This window comes from Pristiophorus japonicus, chromosome 3 (assembly GCF_044704955.1).
Source record: "Pristiophorus japonicus isolate sPriJap1 chromosome 3, sPriJap1.hap1, whole genome shotgun sequence".
Lineage (NCBI taxonomy): Eukaryota > Metazoa > Chordata > Chondrichthyes > Pristiophoridae > Pristiophorus > Pristiophorus japonicus.
The window spans coordinates 260,389,381-260,410,423 of record NC_091979.1 but is presented as its reverse complement, the minus strand read 5'-3'; the positions used below and the strand labels follow the sequence as shown (position 1 = coordinate 260,410,423).

The window sequence follows — 21,043 nt, the reverse complement described above, 5'->3', positions numbered from 1 at the left end:
ACTGCTAGCACAATGTTATGCTTGAGTTCCCCAAATAGCTATTTTCTATAACCATTTACTTACTTGTATGGCTAGATAACTCCTCAGGTACAGTATAATTCCAAATAACACAAGGGTGTTTGAAAATGTGTGAATTGCAGATGCAAGTTATGTAATAATGTGGCAGTGTGGATGTTGCTAAGCATATTACTGTTGACAGTAGTCCAAGGTTGGTGTTGTATTACAGGTACAATCAAAGAGCAGTGGACCCAAAACAAACTTTCAGCTGTGCATCACTCTGAGGGAAAACAGCTGTGTGAGCTGTCTACTAATATTAAAATCTTTTGAAAATGCCACTTCAAATGTTTAAAGTTTGCTTTGTAGGTATACTGTAGTTGGTATAAAAGTGCAGAAGCCCGAGCTCCGAGTACTTTCTTGAAGGCAATTTGAATGATTTTATCCTCTAGTTATCCTACACATTCTGTCAATACAAAGCTGTTTGACTGCTTTTCACTGCCACAAAATATGCAGTATAACTGCCTTATCAAAGTCATGACAGCAAATAGATAATTTCCTGAGTAGGCTTCTTCAGCTGTCACCAGCACACTTATTTTGTGGGACATCATAGCTAAAATCAAATATAAAACAACTATCAGTGTGTTTTCAATAGCTGCGGTTCAATTTAGTCTTTGATAAAACCTTTTAATTGATTTTGTTGAAAATGTAAGGTAAACTTTTGGTGAAGTGGGGTCAACTTAAAGTGTAGAATACAAAGGTAGGATAATTTACATAATGTAGATACTACAAAATAGTTACACATCTGCATTCAGTCTTAAAGTTGCTGGAAACTGGTGTTTGACGCAGAGAGGAAGGAATGGTTTCAACTAGCTGAACTGTTGTCTGTATTCCAATTGAGCCTGCAGCTAGTTATTGTGCAATATCATCACACAAAACAGCTGGTCAGGGATGAGCGATGGCTATTTGGCTTATCGAGCTTCATCTTTTAATATAACTCCCTCCCATCGCAGCATCTAACATTATTTTGAATCATGTTAACATTTTTGGCTCTTCTAATCTTCCTGACAGATTATTCGAAACATTTATTACTCTCCAAGTAAAAAAAAAATACATTAATTTATATAGCACCTTATCACATAGAACATCTCAAATCATTTGAGTCAATGAATTACTTTTGGATTAAGTACTGTGACTGTATATTAGGCTAATGACGGAGCCATTCTCTGGCAGCAGTGCCCTACAAATTGTAATGCAATGAATGAATGATGGTTTTTTTAGTTGTATTTAAATATTGGACGATTTGTAACACCTAAAAGCTCTGATTGGTTCCCCTTGATCATATGACTGATTGGTCCCCTTGTAGGCTAAGACACACCCAGCAGTTTAACTCTTTTGAGTTTACCTGCAAAACATAAAAACATTAAACGGTGCCACCCGACCTGGGTGACACTCCAGACATTTACAAGGCCCTTTTTTTTTTGTGTTTTTCTTTTTTTTTTGGGGCACTAAAATCACAATTTTCCCCAGTGCCCCCTATAAAAGGGAAGGGGGACACTAAAAGCACCGGCAATTAAGACAAATTAAACTTAAAAAACGTAAAATCAAATTAAAATTTGGTTGCCGGGCGTGATGATGCACTCCAGTCCCTCCGGTGCCCACCTCTCGCACCCAGCAGTTTATGTGTAAGTAGAACCGCCCAGCCCACAGAATCAAAGTGTAATTTGAGCCATTCTGACTGCCGACTCCAGATAGGATAGAGTTCACTCTCACAGGTTAAGAGCTTCCCCCAGCAGCCCCCAAACAAGTTCCTGTCCCATTCCCCTCGCCCAAGTTCATGACCGAGTAATTTCCCCTGCAGCCCAAATTGCTGATCTACACTCCCCGCCCCCGCCGGTCACTGATTGTTAACAGGTTTATTGGGTATGACATGAATAGTGAGTGTCGGGATTCTGGATTTCGTCCAGTCTAGCTCAACCCCCCTTTAGACATGGATCATATTCTTCTACCATCCACACTGTGTGATCTGTACATTTTACACCCCACCAAGTTCCTGAACTTCTCTCTTTCTCTGATCCCCCTCCCCCCTTTCCCTCTGATTTCCCCCTCCCCACTCTCCCTCTGATTTCCCTCTCTCCACTCTCCCTCTGATTTCCCCACACCCTTCTCTGATTTCCCCCGCCCTCTTTGATCTCTTCCCCCCCCCCCCCCGTCACCTCCTTCCCCCCACCTCTCTGTCACCTCCTTCCCCCCTCCTCTCTGTCACCTCCCCCCCCCCGTCACCTCCCCCCCCCCTCTGTCACCTCCCCCCCCCTGTCACCTCCCCCCCCCTCGTCACCTCCTCCCCCCCTCTCTGTCACCTCCCCCCCTCTCTGTCACCTACTCCCTCCCCTCTGTCACCTTCTTCGCCTCCCCACCCTCTCTGTCACCTCCTCTCCCACGCCCCCCCGTCTCCTCCCCCCCCCCCGTCTCCTCTCCTCACCGCCCCCCGTCTCCTCTCCCGCCCCCTCGTCTCCTCTCCCCCCCGCCCCCCCCCGTCTCCTCTCCCCCCCTGCCCCCCCGTCTCCTCTCCCCCGGGTCTCCTCTCCCCCTCCGTCTCCTCTCCCCCCCCCGTCTCCTCTCCCCCCGCCCCCCCGTCTCCTCTCCCCCCCGCCCCCGTCTCCTCTCTCCCCGCCCCCGTCTCCTCTCCCCCCGTCTCCTCTCCCCCCGCCCCCGTCTCCTCTCCCCCCGCCCCCGTCTCCTCTCCCCCCCCGGCCCCGTCTCCTCTCCCCCCCGCCCCCCCGTCTCCTCTCCGCCCCCCGTCTCCTCTCTCCCCCGGGTCTCCTCTCCCCCCCCGTCTCCTCTCCCCCCCGGGTCTCCTCTCCCCCCCCGTCTCCTCTCCCCCCCCGCCCCCCCGTCTCCTCTCCCCCCCCGCCCCCCCGTCTCCTCTCCCCCCCCGCCCCCCCGTCTCCTCTCTCCCCCGGGTCTCCTCTCCCCCCCCCGCCCCCCCCGACTCCTCTCCCCCCCCGCCCCCCCGCCCCCCCCGTCTCCTCTCCCCCCCGCCCCCCCGTCTCCTCTCCCCCCCCCGCCCCCCCCGTCTCCTCTCCCCCCCCGCCCCCCGTCTCCTCTCTCCCCCGGGTCTCCTCTCCCCCCGGGTCTCCTCTCTCCCCCGGGTCTCCTCTCCACCCCCGTCTCCTCTCCCCCCCGCCCCCCCCGTCTCCTCGCCCCCCCGCCCCCCCGTCTCCTCTCCCCCCCCGCCCCCCCGTCTCCTCTCCCCCCCCCGCCCCCCCGTCTCCTCTCCCCCCCCGCCCCCTCGTCTCCTCTCCCCCCGCCCCCTCGTCTCCTCTTCCCCGGCCCCCCGTTTCCTCTTCCCCGCCCCCCCGTCTCCTCTGCCCCCCCCGTCCTCCCCGTCTCCTCTCTTCCCCCCCCCCCGCCCCCCCGTCTCCTCTTCCCCCTCTCCCCCCCCCCTCTGTCTCCTCCCCCCCCTCTGTCTCCTCGCCCCCCTCTGTCTCCTCCCCCCCTCCTCTGTTTCCTCCCCCCCCTCTGTCTCCTCCCCCCCCCTCTGTCTCCTCCCCCCCCTCTGTCTCCTCCCCCCCCTCTGTCTCCTCCCCCCCCCTCTGTCTCCTCCCCCCCCCTCTGTCTCCTCCCCCCCCCTCTGTCTCCTCCCCCCCCCTCTGTCTCCTCCCCCCCCTCTGTCTCCTCCCCCCCCCTCTGTCTCCTCCCCCCCCCTCTGTCTCCTCCCCCCCCCTCTGTCTCCTCCCCCCCCCTCTGTCTCCTCCCCCCCCCTCTGTCTCCTCCCCCCCCCTCTGTCTCCTCCCCCCTCCTCTGTCTCCTCCCCCCCCCTCTGTCTCCTCCCCCCCCCTCTGTCTCCTCCCCCCCCTCTGTCTCCTCCCCCCCCCTCTGTCTCCTCCCCCCCCCTCTGTCTCCTCCCCCCCCCTCTGTCTCCTCCCCCCCCCTCTGTCTCCTCCCCCCCCCTCTGTCTCCTCCCCCCCCCTCTGTCTCCTCCCCCCCCCCCTCTGTCTCCTCCCCCCCCCCTCTGTCTCCTCCCCCCCCCCTCTGTCTCCTCCCCCCCCCTCTGTCTCCTCCCCCCCCTCTGTCTCCTCCCCCCCCTCTGTCTCCTCCCCCCCTCTGTCTCCTCCCCCCCCCCTTCTGTCTCCTCCCCCCCCTCTGTCTCCTCCCCCCCCCTCTGTCTCCTCCCCCCCCCTCTGTCTCCTCCCCCCCCCCTCTGTCTCCTCCCCCCCCCCCTCTGTCTCCTCCCCCCCCTCTGTCTCCTCCCCCCCCCCCTGTCTCCTCCCCCCCCCCTGTCTCCTCCCCCCCCCCTGTCTCCTCCCCCCCCCTCTGTCTCCTCCCCCCCCCCTCTGTCTCCTCCCCCCCCCTCTGTTTCCTCCCCCCCCCTCTGTCTCCTCCCCCCCCCCTCTGTCTCCTCCCCCCCCCTCTCTGTCTCCTCCCCCCCCCTCTCTGTCTCCTCTCCCCCCCCCCTCTGTCTCCTCTCCCCCCCCCTCTGTCTCCTCCTCCCCCCCCTCTGTCTCCTCCCCCTCTCTCTGTCCTCCCCCCCCCTCTCTGTCTCCTCCCCCCCTTCTGTCTCCTCCCCCCCTCTGTCTCCTCCCCCCCCCTCTGTCTCCTCCTCTTCTTCCCCCCCCCTCTCTGTATCTCCTCCTCTTCCCCCCCCCCCACGTCTCCTCCTCCTCTCTCCCCCTCCACCCCCACCCCCCCCGTGTCTCCTCCTCCTCCCCCCCTTTCTGTGTCTCTTCCCCCCCTCTCTGTGTCTCCTCCTCCTCTTCCTTCTTCCCCCCCCCCCCCCCCGTCGTCTCCTCTTTCCCCCCTCTCTGTCTCCTCCCTCCTCTCTGTCTCCTCCTCCCCCCCCCTCTCTGCCTCCTCCTCCCCCCCCTCTCTGCCTCCTCCCCCCACTCTCTGTCTCCTCCTCCTCCCCCCCTCTCTGTCTCCTCCTCCTCCTCCTCCTCCCACTCCCCCTCTCTGTGTCTCCTCCTCCTCCCACCCCCCCTCTCTGTGTCTTCTCCTCCTCCCACCTCCCCTCTCTGTGTCTTCTCTTCCTCCCCTCCCCCGCCCTCTGTGTCTCCTCCTCCTCCTCCCCCCCCTCTGTCTCCTCCTCGTTCCCCCCCCTCCTCTGTGTCGACACCTCCCCCCCCCCCTCGCTCTCCCTGCCCTCGCTGTCTCTCTCCCTCTCCCTGTCTCTCTTCCCCCCCCCCCCAGTCAGAGTAACAAAAAGCTGCTCTTTATCTAATTGGATTTTCACTAATCTCCATTTATATATACTAATTCTACTATTCTGACTTAATAAATCTGGGTTTACTGCGTACAGGTTGAGCCTCTCTTATCCGGGACTCCCTTATCCGACACCGCCATTCCCAGGTGGCGCATGCGCAGAACTCCGATCCACACAACTCCCCCCCCGCCCCCCCCCCCCCCCCAGCTTTCCTATTCCCTTTTTAGGCGCAATGGTGATACCTTTCCTTTGTTATTTAATAAAATCATTCGCCTAAACAGAAAATCCACACACTTACTAGAAAGAAGTGATCAGCAGTAGCAGAGGCCCCCTCAACCTAGAACACCTCGGGGCCCGCCGATACCTCATGGCCTGCCGACCCACCAACACCACACTGATGGAAATTCCAATAAAAATTGTTCAGAAAATGTTTTCAAATACTTACCTTTTTAGTATTTTGGATCAGCTAACCATTCCATAAATTTTGAGAATATTCTAACTCTAGAACTCTAGAATAGTTTGGTCTCCAATGTGAGCTCTGGCTGTCTGACTGACAGTTGTTCCAGCCAATTGGTGTGCACACACACTGAAAACACGTGACCTCCCCTTATCTGGAAATATCCCTCATTCAGAACAGGCCAGGTCCCGAGGGTGCCCGATAAGGGAGGTTCAACCCGTACCATCTTACAAACTTCGACGAATTTCCTTCTCTTTCTCCCCTAGCTGCTTTCTTTATAGATAGTTTAAGCCTTTACAACCTTTTCTCCTAGCTCATCATCTTTACGTTCGACTAGTTGACAACCATCTGCTTTTGGAGTGGATAGTCAGCTTTTCCGTCCGCTCATTGTACATTTAGCGCCCCAATGGACGGAATAGGATCTGGGACAGCTGAAATAGTTCTGATTGTACTTAATATTTTAGTTCAAAAGAGATGAGTTGTAATAGATTACATGGTGGCATATAATTGCATTATCTATTCACTAGGTAACGTTAACCTTTGTTTTTGTAAAGCTGTTAACTTTTTGATTTGCTGGAAGCCCTTCTAAATAATCCAGTCGAGATCAGCAATTTCTGTATTGGGGTTATGAATAAGTAAAATATATATATAAAAGGTTACAAAATATGCAGCAAGGTATTAATCTTGATTACTGTTGCTTAGCCACTGTGGAAGTTGCCATGGATCTTGACATTTTAAATTGATTTTGCAAATCTACAGAAGCCAAATTTTGTTGTAGTTTGGGAGATTTAGATTGCAAGTGAAAGTGAGTAACGTGAAGGTTTGGAAAGCCAGTGATTTTGAGACATTACAGAAGGAGGCCATTCGACCCATTGCCTGTGCTGGCTCTTTGGTAGAGTTAGCCAACTCGTCCCACTCCCCCGTTCTCTTCCCAGAACCCTGCAAATACTTTCCTTCAAGTATTTATCCAATTCCCTTTGAAAGTTACTATTGAATCTGCATCCACCACCCTTTCAGGCAGTGTATTCCAGATCACAACAACTCGCTGTGTTTTTAAAAAAAAAGTTTCCTCATGTCACCTCTGGCTCTTTTGCCAATTGTCTTATATCGGTGCCCTCTGGTTACCAACCCTGCTGTCACTGGAAACAGTAGTTACTCTTATCAAAACCTTTCATGATTTTGAATACACATCAAATCTTCTCTGCTCAACTACAACGATGTGTATTTATATAGCACCTATGACATAGTAAAACATCCCAAGGCACTTCACAGGAGTGCTATCAAACAAAATTTGACAATGAGCCATATTAGGGCAAATCAAAGAGGTAGGTCTTAAAGGAGGAAAAAGAGCAATATTCTTGTTTAGTTGTCTGAAGCTCCTGCGCAGGCCGCTTGGTGGTTTTTCAATGGAAAAAACGTGTATGCGCCGAAGTTTGAATGGACCCTGCAGCCCCTTCAAGGGACAGTGCGCTCTAAATAAATAAATAAATTACAGGGCACGTTGGTAGATAGGTGGAGAGGTTTAGGGAAGGAATTCCAGAGTTTAGGGTCTTGGCAGCTGAAGGCATGGCCGCCTATGGTGCAACGATTAAAATCGAAGATAGTCAAGAGGCTAGAATTGGAGAAGAGCAGATAGCTTGGAGGATTGTAGGGCTGGAGTAGATTAGAGATGGGGAGGGGCGAGGCAATGGAGCGACTTGAAAATCAGGATGAGAATTTTAAAATGGAGATGTTGCTTAACCGGGAGCCAATGTAGGTCATTGAGCACAGGGGTGATGGGTGAATGGGACTTGGTGCGAGTTAGGACACGGGCAGCAAAGTTCGGTAAAGACAACAACCCAGTTTTTCCAGCCTCCACATAATTGAAGTCCCTCATCTCTAGTACCATTATGCACCCTCTCCAAGGCCTTGACATCCTTCCTACAATGTGGTGGCTGGAATTTGCGGTGGGTTGTAACAGGAACGAATAGCATTCGCTGATATTACCCCTTTGAAACTGATCGCAACTTCAGGATTTAGCGCATGCACATCCTGAAGGTGCAAATCCTGAAGTTGCAGTCAATCATTCACTGCTCCGACACTGGCTGCACTGTGGATCCCCTCTCATAGCTGACAATTAGTGAAGTCAGTGAAACTGACAAACTTGGTATTTTCTGCAGGAATATTGCTGTTAAATACCGCATTAAAAGTTAGACCTTATGGGGTTAGGTGTAACTGGGGTTTTAACAGTGTATTGGCTGCTAAACAAATGTTATGGCTCTGAAAAAACAATTTTCATTTTTGTGGAATGTCAAATTTCTCCACAATGAAAATTACAATTTTTAAGAAACATTTTTTAATTTTTTCATCTTTATTTCAGGTTTACAATTTCCCCATGTGAGAGCCCCAATCTTTGTTTTGCTCTCTAACATTTTTTTTAAAAAGTCAGAATAAAAGGAGCTGCTTCACTTCTTGGTACCTAGTCTGTGAAAATTCTGCATTGTGATTGGCTGCTTTGACAGCAGCTTGCACTATGGAATTCACACTGCACTGCACTGCACTGATCTCAACTTTACATCGAAAAAGCCAAACTACTTGCCAGACAGATCGAGATCGTTGTGGGCAGTTTTCTCTGGGGCCAGCGGTGAACACCTTTGCTTCGCCATGGACCACAAATTACAGGCCAATACACCTGCTGAGACCCAACCAGTGTTCTAAAAGGTTTAGCAGAACTTCTATGCCTCTATTAATAAAGCTAAGGATCTCATATACTTTATTAACAGCATTCTCAACTTGTGCTGCCATCTTCAAAAATTTGTGTACATACACCCCCAGCTCTTGTCATTCTTTAAATTGTATAATTTAGTTTATACTGTCTTGCCTCATTCTTCCTACCAACATGTATCACTTCACACTTCTCTCTGTTAAATTTCATCTGCCCTGTGTCTGCCCCTTTCACCAGTCTGTCTATGTCCTCTTGAAATCTGTTACTATCCTCCTCCATTGTTTGATACATTTCTGTGTTCTGTGTCATCTGCAAACTTTGAAAATATGCCCTTTATACCCAAGTCCAGGTCAGTAACATATATCAAAGAGTAGTGGTCCTAATACTGCCCCTTGGGAGACACCTCTATATACTTTCCTCCAGTATGATAAACAAATGTTCCCCCACTATTCTCTGCTTTCTGTCCCTTAGCCAATTTTATATCCACGCTGCCACTGTCTCTTTAATTCCATGGGCTCTAATTTTGCTAAAAGTCTGTTATGTTCTTAAAGAATTAATTTAGATGATCTGTAATTAATAGTCTGATGCGTAGTCACATTTATTGTACATTCATATTTCTATTGGAAAACCGCAAATGTAACGCCCTATTTTTTTTTAAAAAAGGAGGCAGACAAAAAGCAGGATACTATAGCCCAGTTAGCCTAACATCTGTCGTTGGGGAAAATGCTGGAGTCCATTATTAAGGAAGCAGTAGCAGAACATTTGGAAAAGCATAATTCAATCAAGCAGAGTCAGTATAGTTTTATGAAAGGGAAATCATTTTTTGACAAATTTGCTGGAATTGTTTGAGGATGTAACGAGCAAGGTGGATAAGGGGGAACCAGTAGATGTGGTGTATTTGGATTTCCAGAAGGCGTTCAATAAGGTGCCAGATAAGGCACAAGATAAAAGTTCACAGGGTTGGGGTAATATATTAGAATGGATAGAGGATTGGCTGATTAACTGAAAACAGTGTTGGGATAAATGGGTCATTTTCTGGTTGGCAAACAGTAACTAGTGGGGTGCCATGGCGATCGGTGCTAAGGCCTCAACTGTTTGCAATCTATATTAATGACTTGTAGCCAAGTTTGCTGATGATACAAAGATGGGTGGGAAAGCAAGTTGTGAGGAGGACACAAAAAATCTGCGAAGAGAAATAGACAGGCTAAGTGAGTGGGCAAAAATTTGGCAGATGGAGTATAATGTTGGAAACTGTGAGATTATCCACTTTGGTAGAAAAGTGAATTCTAATTTAACTGAAGAAAAATTGCAGTACAGAGGGACCTGGGGGTCCTTGTGCATGAAACACAAAAAGTTAGTATGCAGGTACAGCAAGTAATCAAGAAGGCAAATGTAATGTTGCTCTTTATTGCAAGGGGGGATAGAGTATAAAAGCAAAGAAGTCTTGCGACAACTGTACAGGGTATTGGTGAGGCCACACCTGGAGTACTGCGTACAGTTTTGGTCTCCGTATTTAAGGAAGGATATACTTGCATTGGAGACTGTTCAGAGAAGGTTCACTAGATTGATTCCGGAGATGAAGGGGTTGACTTATGAAAGGTTTTGGGCCTATACTCATTGGAGTTCAGAAGAATGAGAGGTGATCGTATCGAAACATATAAGATAATGAGGAGGCTAGCCAAGGTAGATGCAGAGAGGATATTTCCTCTCATAGGGGAAACTAAAACTAGTGGACATGGTCTCAGAATAAAGGGCTGCCCACTTAAAACTGAGATGAGGAGGAATTTCTTCTCAAAGGGTTGTAAATCTATGGAATTCTCTGCCCCAGAGAACTGTGGAGGGTGGGTCATTGAATATATTTAAGGTGGAGACAGATAGATTTTTGAGCGATAAGGCAATAAAGTGATATGGGGATCGGGCAGGAAAGTGGAGCTGAGTCCATGATCAGATCAGCCTTGATCTTATTAAATGTTAGAGCAGGCTTGAGAGGCCAGGTTGCCTACTCCTGTATCGAGCATTCCAACAGTGTCTAAGCTTGACTTCCTGTTGGTAAAATGTTTCGTGCTGTGGCTTTTAGTTTAATTAGAAATCTTTTTGTGTGGAGCATTGCCAAAATATTTCTGAAGATCTAAAGCAATACCATCCTACTGGGCGGTGCTGTTTATTTTAATTTCCCCAAAGGAGGTTTGCAACACAAAATTTACTGAATCAAGTTGCAGGGTTATGTTATTTAAGAATTTGTCTGTATGTCAACAGTTTAAATTACCCTATCCTCGTGGATTTAATGTGTAATTTATAACTTTGTCTATGTTTCATGGTTGAAATTCTAAAAACAGATTGTGAAAATGTGCTAGTCTGAAATACATGGGAATTAATTAGTCTATTCAAGATGATCAAACTAATGTTCTCAGTATTATCAACTGTTTAAAGTCTGGTGCACAGCTATTTGTGTATGATCCAGCACACTGCCAGAGCCAGGAACACAAAGCACCAAATATTTAAATCTGCAGGTGGAATGTGGGGGAGGGAGGCGAATCCGGGGATAGGTCAGGAAGGGGTTGGCAGTGCACCACGTTTCTTTTTGGGATGAGGGGGCAGGGAGCGGTGCCGAGGAGATCTGCTGTTGCTTCTGCTGACCCCACAAAAATAAAAATATATAATTTATCGGGCTGTTTTCTGCCTGGCCTCCCTTTTTAAAACCACTGATTAGGTTGCTCAATGCCTGGCACAATTGGGTGGAGCACATTTGTACCCAAACATTGCAATTGGGGCCCCAAGTTGTATGTTTAAGCAGCCTTGCACCTGTTTCAGGCAGGTAGGCTGCTCACACATCTATAATTATTTTAAAGTTGAAACATTAATATTAAAGGGGGGCATTAAAACCGACACAATAAACAAATTAAACTTTTGACAGTAAAAATTTGGTTTGCGGGGGCTGGTGATGCACTCCAGTCCCTCCGGCACCCACCTCTCACGAAAGTCCGTGAGCGTACCGGTGGACACTGCGTGCTGCATCTACGGGGACACCCTAGCTTGGATGTAAACGCGGAAGAGAGGCAGGCTGTCGGGCTGAACGACCCCCTCGTCAGACCTGTCTGAATATTGCAGCAGACGAGCCTTGAGTTTCAAAGCGGCGACTGGGATTCCCCCATCTCCTGATTTTCAATTGCTCGCTGCCCGTTTTTGAGAAAGAAAAACCTGTGTTTATATAGTGCCTTTCTCACGACCACCGGACGTCTCAAAGCGCTTTACAGCCAATGAATTACTTTTGAAGCGTAGTCACTGTTGCAATGTGGGAAACGCGGCAGCCAATTTGCGCACAGCAAGCTCCCACAAAAAGCAATGTGATAATGACCAGATAATCTGTTTTTGTTATGTTGATTGAGGGATAAATATTAGCCAGGACACCGGGGATAACTCTCCTGCTCTTCTTTGAAATAGTGCCATGGGATCTTTTAGCTCCACCTAGGAGAGCAGATGAAAGACGACACCTCTGACAGTGCAGCACTTCCTCAGCACTGCACTGGAATGTCAGCCTAGATTTTAGTGCTCAAGTCCCTGCAGTGGGACTTGAACCCACAACCTTCTGATTCCGAGGCGAGAGTGCTACCCGCTGAGTCACAGCTGACCCTTTAGGCACAAAGCAAGCAACCACGAGTTGAATTGCTCCCTCACTCTCCTTTTAAAGTTCATTTACCAGAAATTGTCCACTTCCACGACTAGTGTGATCCCTGCACCTGCCCAAGTCTGAACTTGAACCTGTGAATAATTATACAAATAAGCATCATTCTCAATAATTGAACCAATAGATTGTGGGTTTTTTTCTACATAACGCAGAATTTTTATAATTGCATTAACGGTAAAGTTGTTACCTATTTTTATTTGGTATGCTTTGGTAATGAACTAATGAAACAATGGCCGAAATTTGCGGCCCCTATGGGTGCGTACATGGGGCCGCGCAAGTTCTGTCTTTAGGTATGCGCTAAAACCCGGAACTTGCGATCTGTCGCGAATTCTCGTGACGGATCCAACACAGCCACAGGAAAAGGGCCACCACGGGTGGAGAGTTGAGCTGTTTGCCCAACTTCAGCCCAGCGAAAGCTTGTGAAATTCTTACGCCTGGTAAAAGCAGGCGTAAGGCTTGTTTTTACCAGCGTAAGTTTTAAAAACCATAATTTGTTTTCATTCATTTAAAATTAAAACACGTGTACAATAAGGTGAGGTTATTTTTAGCCCCTTTAAAACATTTAAATTTATTTTTCAAAAGATTAAATTTTTGTTTTAAATGTTTAATTATATTGCATATTTATTAATTTTAAATATGTAATGTTCTAAAACATTTATTTATGTGAAATGTACTTTTTATGTGATCCCCATTCATGCATATGGGGATTTCGTACATACAGAATCCCCATAAGCATGAATGGGAATTCCCTTCTTTGGTTGGTTGGGCCGGCTCAGGTGATCCCAGGGGTGCCTGAGCCCCTGGGATACATGGGCCTGTATGCAGGCCTACATTTAGAGGTCCAGGAGTGCGAGTCTCCGTGGATCCCGAGGCAGAAGGTAAGTGCCGAGATTTTTTTTTCTGGTCGGAGGCATCCGCCCGCGGGAAGCCTCTGACCGCAAATTCATCCTCAATACGATCTTGTTTGCTTGCACTTAATTTAGGCTTTTGGAGAATATGCATTCATGAGTTTGATTTCCTCTTGGACAATTGTGTGAATTTGCAGAGGGATATATTATCATCTCTGAGAAATATAACTACTTTACTTTATTGTACATAGTTTAAATGCCATCCTTAAATTGAAGCTAGTGAGTGATATGATTACAATTAATTGATTACAGTGCTGATTTAAATTGACCCAAAATGCATTGCAGCACAAGAAAACAAACTAAAATTTCAAGAGGAAATTGAAATGGGACAAATGCCAGTAAATAACTTGCAAAAGCACTTTTTTTGTTTTCATGGTTTGGAATTTGCAATTTGTTTTAATTATTTAGTACTGAAGAGGGAGATCAAGAGGGATCAATATTTATATAGCTCTGAGTAAAACAGTCGACAATTTTAATCTAGATAGACTTGAGACTTGATTAAAATTTTTGTGCTAATGCTGGGGAAATGTACTGTGAACTGTTGATGATAGTAAGGATTAACCCTTAAAACACTGGTTGCAGTAAGTATTAAACGTTACTGTTTTGTATGGTAAGGTTTAAAAATGATCTCTTTTTGTGGATATAAAACCAGAAAATATTCTGTGCTGATCTTGATGGACTTTTAAACTAGTTTCATTTCTTGTCCAGAGACCAACACGTGGTTAGTGACGGAGACCAAAGGTGCTATAGTCCAGGGAGGATATGGACACAGCTGTGTTTACAATGCAATGACAAAATCGATTTATGTGCACGGAGGATACAAAGCATTTACAAGCAATAAGTATGGCTTGGTGGATGACCTCTACAAGTACACAGTAAATAGCCGTACCTGGTAAGTGGAACAGTCATGCATCTGTTCAATTGATTTTGGTTGCAGCAGCATCTTGAGTAATTGATTTGAAATGGAAATGATTAAATTGTTGTGGGGATCTTGATGGAGTTGAAACAGCTTTTCATTTTCTGTTCTTTGTGACTTATTGTGCTAGAAGGGAATATTTTGCTTATGGAAGTTTAAATATTTGAAGTTTTTTCAACCAGATTTTGCATTTGGCTCAGTGTATTAGCTGTGCATTTTCAAATTGATTTTATTTTTGTAGTTTTGAGAGATTTCTCAACTCTATAATGAGAAAGCAATTTGCTGAAAATCCCACAAGCAACTCTTTCTGCGTTCAGGAAAATAACCCTTTTGAAACATTCCGAATTTATTTTCATTCACCCACTTGCCCATTCCTCCTGACTCTTATTATATTTAGACAAGGAAAACGAGAGAACAAGAGCCCATTAAGATTTTTATGATTTCAGCTACACATAATTTTTTTCAAAACTTAAGGTGCAATGTTGAAAGTCTCGAGTTCCTGTACAATATGTAAATGTACAATATAACCTGCTCAGGGTTGTATTCACACAATTTCAAAAAAAAATTCTGTCTTCAGAAAGGAGTTTACATTTATAAATGTGTTATCATGATTCTCTGGCCGCTAAGTGCTATATAACGATAGAACTGTTTTGAAGTGCAGTCAATGTTATGCGATGTGTTTACTCTTTAATCAGTCATTATTTTGGTTTTTGTTGCTTCTGTGAGTCAGTATAATACTTTCAGCATGTCATACAGGTTGAAACCCCCTTATCCTGGGACCTGGCCTGTTTTGGATAAGGGGTTTTTCCGGACAAGGGGTGCTCACGTTAAATTGGATGGTACAGATACTGAGCAAGAGGATATTGGAGCTGGCTGGCTTTGGGCTGGGAGTGCGGCAGAGATATTGTGGAAGGGCGGCAGTGGATCGCGGGGTCAGGCCAGCCATTGGGAGTCGGCAGCGAGGAAGGATTTCAATTTGTTCATGTCGGAGTTCTGCGAGTGCGCCACCCGGTGGCCAGGAATGATTCTGGATAAGGGGTGGTTCCGGATAAGGGAGTTTTGGATTAGGGAGGTTCAACCTGTAATTATATTTCTATTGATGTGTGTGTGAACAGATTGTTCTGATACTTTAATATATCTGGTAAATTGCCTTTTTTTTGTGAAACGTTCACAATATGGGTTCAGATTCCCAAGTACTAACCGTTAAGGTTCCCTAAGTTCTGAACCAGTCCCTGAACAAAGATCATTAGCTAGGGACATTGATATCCTCCCAGATAGGTCTACTCACCCAACAAGAATTCTTTGATAATGTGGGAGGAACGGCAGCCTTTTACAACATTCGGAACTCCATATAGAATTGATTATGATATCAGAGACTTGCAAAATTTTCATACTGAGAAACTGAAAAGTGTTGTGCTGAATGCACATGTTACAGGTCTTTGAAGCAAAATTGTTTAAAACAGAAACTTTAAAATGTGGCTTGTGTAAAAGTTGTTCTTGTGACATTGTGATAAGTTATATTTTCATGAGTTGTTTGTTCTCTGCGCCTGCATCTGATCATTAATCTGATGAGAAAGTACATTTAAATCACTTACACAGAAGTTAGCAAATTGATAATTATTTTCACAAAACCTGAACATTTTAAGTAGAGGCTTGCAAGATTCTGTGATGCTCCATACATTTTAATAAGTGAACTATTCAGTTAGGTTATTTCCAACAAGTTGCAATTATATTTTAGTTTCATTTAAGGAATACAACTATCTTTTAAAAACAGTGGCCCTGAAACCTGCAATGTTTTTGGGACATGGTGGTGTTGGCTAGAGGTAAATTCTGCAGTAGGACCGGTTTATGACAGGCCTTTGCTCAGTTTAATTAGAGTAACGGTTTCTTGTGAGTGGGGGTGGTAGTTCTGCTTCTAATCTCTTTCAACCTGAAGTCAAGGCAGGAGGTGAGACTACTAGGATGACGTCACCTGCTGGAAATCCCAGGACTGAAATGTGCCTCACTGTGTGGGGTTGGGGATTAAAGGAGTCTCGTTGACGGGGGATTAAATAGGTGATAAGTGCCTCGTGGAGGGTGGGATTTGACTGAGAAATTGAGGATTACGTGGTGAGAAAAATGGAGGCCATGGTAAGTGAGGCAAGAAACCTGACTACAGCCAGCAGAGTAAAACAGTTTGGTGGCTAACATATTCTTTTCTTTGGGTTGGTGGGAGTGATCACTACCACACAGCATGTTTTCATTATTTAGAGTGCTTATAATTTTTTGGGACAACCTTCCATGAACAGTTTTTTGAAGAATGCAGGCTGTGAACTTACATTTCTAGTGTTTAGGATTGATATTTGAACCTCTGTGCATACTGAACTACTGTAGGAAAGAACCCTCCATAGTTGACATTGGCTGACGAGCCTTCTGTGCAGTGAAAGCATTTGGCAGATCTGGAAGCATTGAAGGAAGTCATTGCATTTTTAAGCTGGGTCCATTAGTCTAATAACAAAGGGCAAATAAGAGATGAGAAGAAAACACTTCCAATTTTGCCCAAGGATGTAAATCCAAACCTGGGGCTTAGTCTAGAACCATATGTAATGGGTAAACATGACACAAAAATTACATATTGAAAAGTATGACGGCTAAAGCATGTGCTTGCATTCAGTGAATATTTTTCTATTACACTTATATATGTAAATCTTGTCAGTCATGGCTCTCTGGGTAAGCTCAAATTCCTTAAAGGACGCAGTTATTTGTACTGTCAAAATGGCCACATTGCCTCTGATTGGCTCTCCATTATCACCTGGTCTGATTGCTGATTGGTCCCCTTGGAGGATAAGCCCCATCCAGAAGTTTCTCTGGAATGTGTAACTGGAACCACCCAGCTCAGGTTCTGACTGACTTTGCAAAGTGTAATTCGATCCATTCTAACTTCAAAAGCCAGAGAGGATAGATCTCCACCAACCCTGCAAAAGCCTCCCAAGTTCCAGCCGAAGTCCCTTACCCCAGCGCAGGTGCATGCCTCCTCCAGCCAAAGTCGCCATAGATGAGGCATTGTGTTGGGGTCACAGATTATTAACGGGCCTATTGGGTATGAAGCGAATAGTGACCGTGTCGTGACTTCTGGATTTCATCCACTCCAACAATGTCCCTTGTAACACACGCACTGAACTTTCCAAGAAATCAGATGTGGGTGTAAAGGGGGTTGGAAGAATATGATCCATCTTCCCTGAGTCCCTCCTTTCCTGCTTCCCCTCTCTCTGCCCCTTCTTTCTTTCTTCCCGTCCTTCCTTCCTTCCTGCCTGTCTGCCTGTCTGTCTGTCTGTCTGTCTGTCCCTGCCTGCCTGCCTGTCTGTGTCATTCTTTCTTTCTGTCTGTGTCATTCTTTCTTTCTGTCTGTGTCATTCTTTCTTTCTGTCTGTGTCATTCTTTCTTTCTGTCTGTGTCATTCTTTCTTTCTGTCTGTGTCATTCTTTCTTTCTGTCTGTGTCATTCTTTCTTTCTGTCTGTGTCTTTCTTTCTTTCTGTCTGTGTCTTTCTTTCTTTCTGTCTGTGTCTGTCTTTCTTTCTGTCTGTGTCTTTCTGTCTTTCTGTCTGTATCTTTCTGTCTTTCTCTCTCTCTCGCTCTCGCGCTCGCTCTCTCTCTCTCTCTCTCTCTCTCTCCACCCGCTCGGAGGAAGAATGTGGTCTATTGCGGGCCTCCACTTCCGGTTCCGGTTTCAGGCGGGGGGCAGAATCCAGAGGATGCAAGCGCAGAAGGACTGAAAAAGGACAGTACAGTCACTCTGATTATAAAACTGTGACCAAGGACAACTGAAGAAATAGTAGCCTATTAATTGAATTTGGGAAAAGTAGGTCAATAAACCTCCAATCAAAAAATCTTGAGGATTAATGCAACAGACAATTCAGAATGACCAGTCAGCAAATGTACTGTAAAAACATAGAAAATAGGTGCAGGAGTAGGCCATCCGGCCCTTCGAGCCTGCACCACCATTCAATAAGATCGTGGCTGATCATTCCTTCAGAATCCCGTTCTTGCTTTCTCTCCATACCTCTTGATCCCTTTAGCCGCAAGAGTCATAGCTAACTCCCTCTTGAATATATCCAATGAACTGGCATCAACAACTCTCTGCGGTAGGGAATTCCATAGGTTAACAACTCTGAGTGAAGAAGTTCCTCCTCATCTCAGTCCTAAATGGCTTACCCCTTATCCTAAGACTGTGACCCCTGGTTCTGGACTTCCCCAACATCGGGAACATTCTTCCTGCATCTAACCTGTCCAGTCCCGTCAGAATTTTGTGTATTTCTATGAGATCCCCTCTCATCCTTCTAAACTCCAGTGAATACAGGCCCAGTTGATCCAGTCTCTCCTCATATGTCAGTCCAGCCATCCTGGGAATCAGTCTGGTGAACTTTTGCTGCACTCCCTCAATAGCAAGAATGTCCTTCCTCAGATTAGGAGACCAAAACTGACCACAATATTCCAGGTGGGGCCTCACCAAAGCCCTGTACAACTGCAGTAAGACTTCCCTGCTTCTATACTCAAATCCCCTAGCTATGAAGGCCAACATACCATTTGCCGCCTTCACCGCCTGCTGCACCTGCATGCCAAACTTCAATGACTGATGAATCATGACACCCAGGTCTCGCTGCACCTCCCCTTTTCCTAATCTGCCGCCATTCAGATAATATTCTGCCTTCGTGTTTTTGCCTCCAAAGTGGATAACCTCACATTTATGCACATTATACTGCATCTGCCATGTATTTGCCCATTCGCCTAACCTGTCCAAGTCACCCTGCAGCCTCTTCGCATCCTCCTCACAGCTCACACCACCACCCAGCTTTGTGTCATCTGCAAACTTGGAGATATTACTCTCAATTCTTTCATCTAAATCATTAATGTATATTGTAAAGAGCTGGGGTCCCAGCACTGAGCCCTGCGGCACTCCGCTAGTCACTGCCTGCCATTCAGAAAAGGACCCGTTTATCCTGACTCTCTGCTTCCTGTCTGCCAACCAGTTCTCTATCCACGTTAGTACATTACCCTCAATACCATGTGCTTTGATTTTGCACACCAATCTCTTGTGTGGGACTTTGTCAAAAGCATTTTGAAAGTCCAAATACACCACATCCACTGGTTCTCCCCTGTCCACTCTTCCAGTTACATCCTCAAAAGATTCTAGAAGATTTGTCAAGCATGATTTCCCCTTCATAAATCCATGCTGACTTGGACCAATCCTATCATTGCTTTCCAAATGTGCTGCTATTTCATCCTTAATGATTGATTCCAACATTTTCCCCACTACTGATGTCAGGCTAACTGGTCTATAATTACTAATTTTCTCTCCCTCCTTTTTTAAAAAGTGGTGTTACATTAGCAACCCTCCAGTCCATAGGAACTGATCCAGAGTCGATAGACTGTTGGAAAATTATCACCAATGCATCCACTATTTCCAGGGCAACTTCCTTAAGTACTCTGGGATGTAGACTATCAGGTCCTGGGGATTTATCGGCCTTCAATCCCGTCAATTTCCCTAACACAATTTCCCGCCTAATAAGGATATCCTTCAGTTCCTCCTTCTAACTAGACCTTCGGACCCCTAGTACATCTGGAAGGTTATTTGTATCTTCCTTTGTGAAGACAGAACCAAAGTAGTTGTTCAATTGGTCTGCCATTTCTTTGTTCCCCATTATAAATTCACCCAATCCGACTGCAAGGGACCTATGTTTGTCTTCATTAATCTTTTTCTCTTCACATATCTATAGAAGCTTTAGCAAAAACAAATAGAAGGTAAATCAATGAAATAGCTCAAAATATATATTTTTAATTCTTTGTGTCACCTTTGTTTCTCACCAAGGTGAAAAACTTACATTACAAACCTTAATTTCAGGGGTAAGAGAGAAATTTAAAACGCTTGCACGAAAGTGATTAGATTGACTGTTACGTGTTTGAAATATCGAGCAATTTGTTCAGTAGGAGGTCTGTCCATCTCCAGGAAGCCCAAGGCTTCAATTCTTGGGGCTTCCCAGAACCATCACATTGCCAGTTGAACGGAAACCCTAACAAGATAGCAAACTACAGCTGGATACCTTGCACCAGTGTGATTGTGTGTAAGCATTCTGAAGAAATCTCTCAACATGTTGCTTCCCTCAGAGTCTAATGAACATAATTATGCTTCAAAGCTATTGTAATCAACAGCAAAACTGTGCATCATGTATGAGGATTTGTTTCTAATTACTGTCCTATTGTCCTTGTGCAGTGATAACTTTCTCAGGAATGACTGTGCAAAGTGTGCACCTGTGAGTATGCTCACAGGTTTGTAGAGCTGTTACGTCTAGAGGAGTCCATGTTCCATATTTATGTAGTGTGCGAGGTTGCAGCCCCTATTCCGTTATTTGAAGGGGCTGCTCCTCAAATTCTGGTTGTATAGTCCCACACTCCTGATCTTTGGGCACCCTGTGCGGAGGGGAACAGGCAGATCAGAAGGCCTCCTCGTAGGACTGCTCCTGGGCATGGCCAAGGTGGCCATCAACTGGTCCAGGTAGCGGGCGGTCAAGGGGGTCGTTCAGCCCGACTGCCTGCCTCTCTTCCACGCTTACATCCGAGCCAGGGTGCGAGAGGTGAGCGCCGGAGGGACCCCCGGCAACCAAATTTTGATTGAATTAAGTTTACTGCCAAAAGATAATTTGATATGTCAATTTTAGTGCCCGCCCCCCCCCTTTGATCAGGGGGCATATATTAAAGTTTGCCATCTAATTTACTCCTTTAATAAGGGGGCATTTGATTTACAGGTGCAACTAAAATAGTTGTAGAGCTATTGCATTGTGAGTGGCTTAGCCAATCATGTGATGCTCACAAGACTCCATAAAACCCTAGTCAGTTGAGTCTAGGTCACCCACGATGAGGTATGCAGTTGTGAGCCTAGTGGATGAACTGGTAATGTGATTGCTAAACCTTTGTTAATAAACCAACTAGTTCTTAAGCAAAGAACCCATGAAGCAAATACATTACAGATGGCAAAAAGAAACAGGGAAGCCTTTTTTTTTTTGCTGTACTAAATTATTTTAAAAGTAACGTTGAAATTCTTTTGTATTAAACACCAAAGTGTAATGCACAGCAAGATGTTTTGAAATCTTCCAAGTGATTATATTGAAGGTTCTTTTTAAAAAATCCAGCCTCCGCTATTA

General features: G+C 46.2%; 1 protein-coding gene across 2 annotated transcripts in view; it reads left to right on the top strand.

Annotated features, from left to right (window-relative positions):
- The window catches only part of atrnl1b (attractin-like 1b), a 1,062,984-nt gene that overhangs the window by 172,053 nt on the left and 869,888 nt on the right, over positions 1-21,043 (top strand). For both annotated transcript variants that reach the window (XM_070876576.1, XM_070876575.1), the window contains exon 9: positions 13,660-13,843. In XM_070876576.1, coding sequence (XP_070732677.1) covers positions 13,660-13,843 — 184 coding nt within the window. The remainder of the gene's footprint in view (positions 1-13,659; positions 13,844-21,043) is intronic.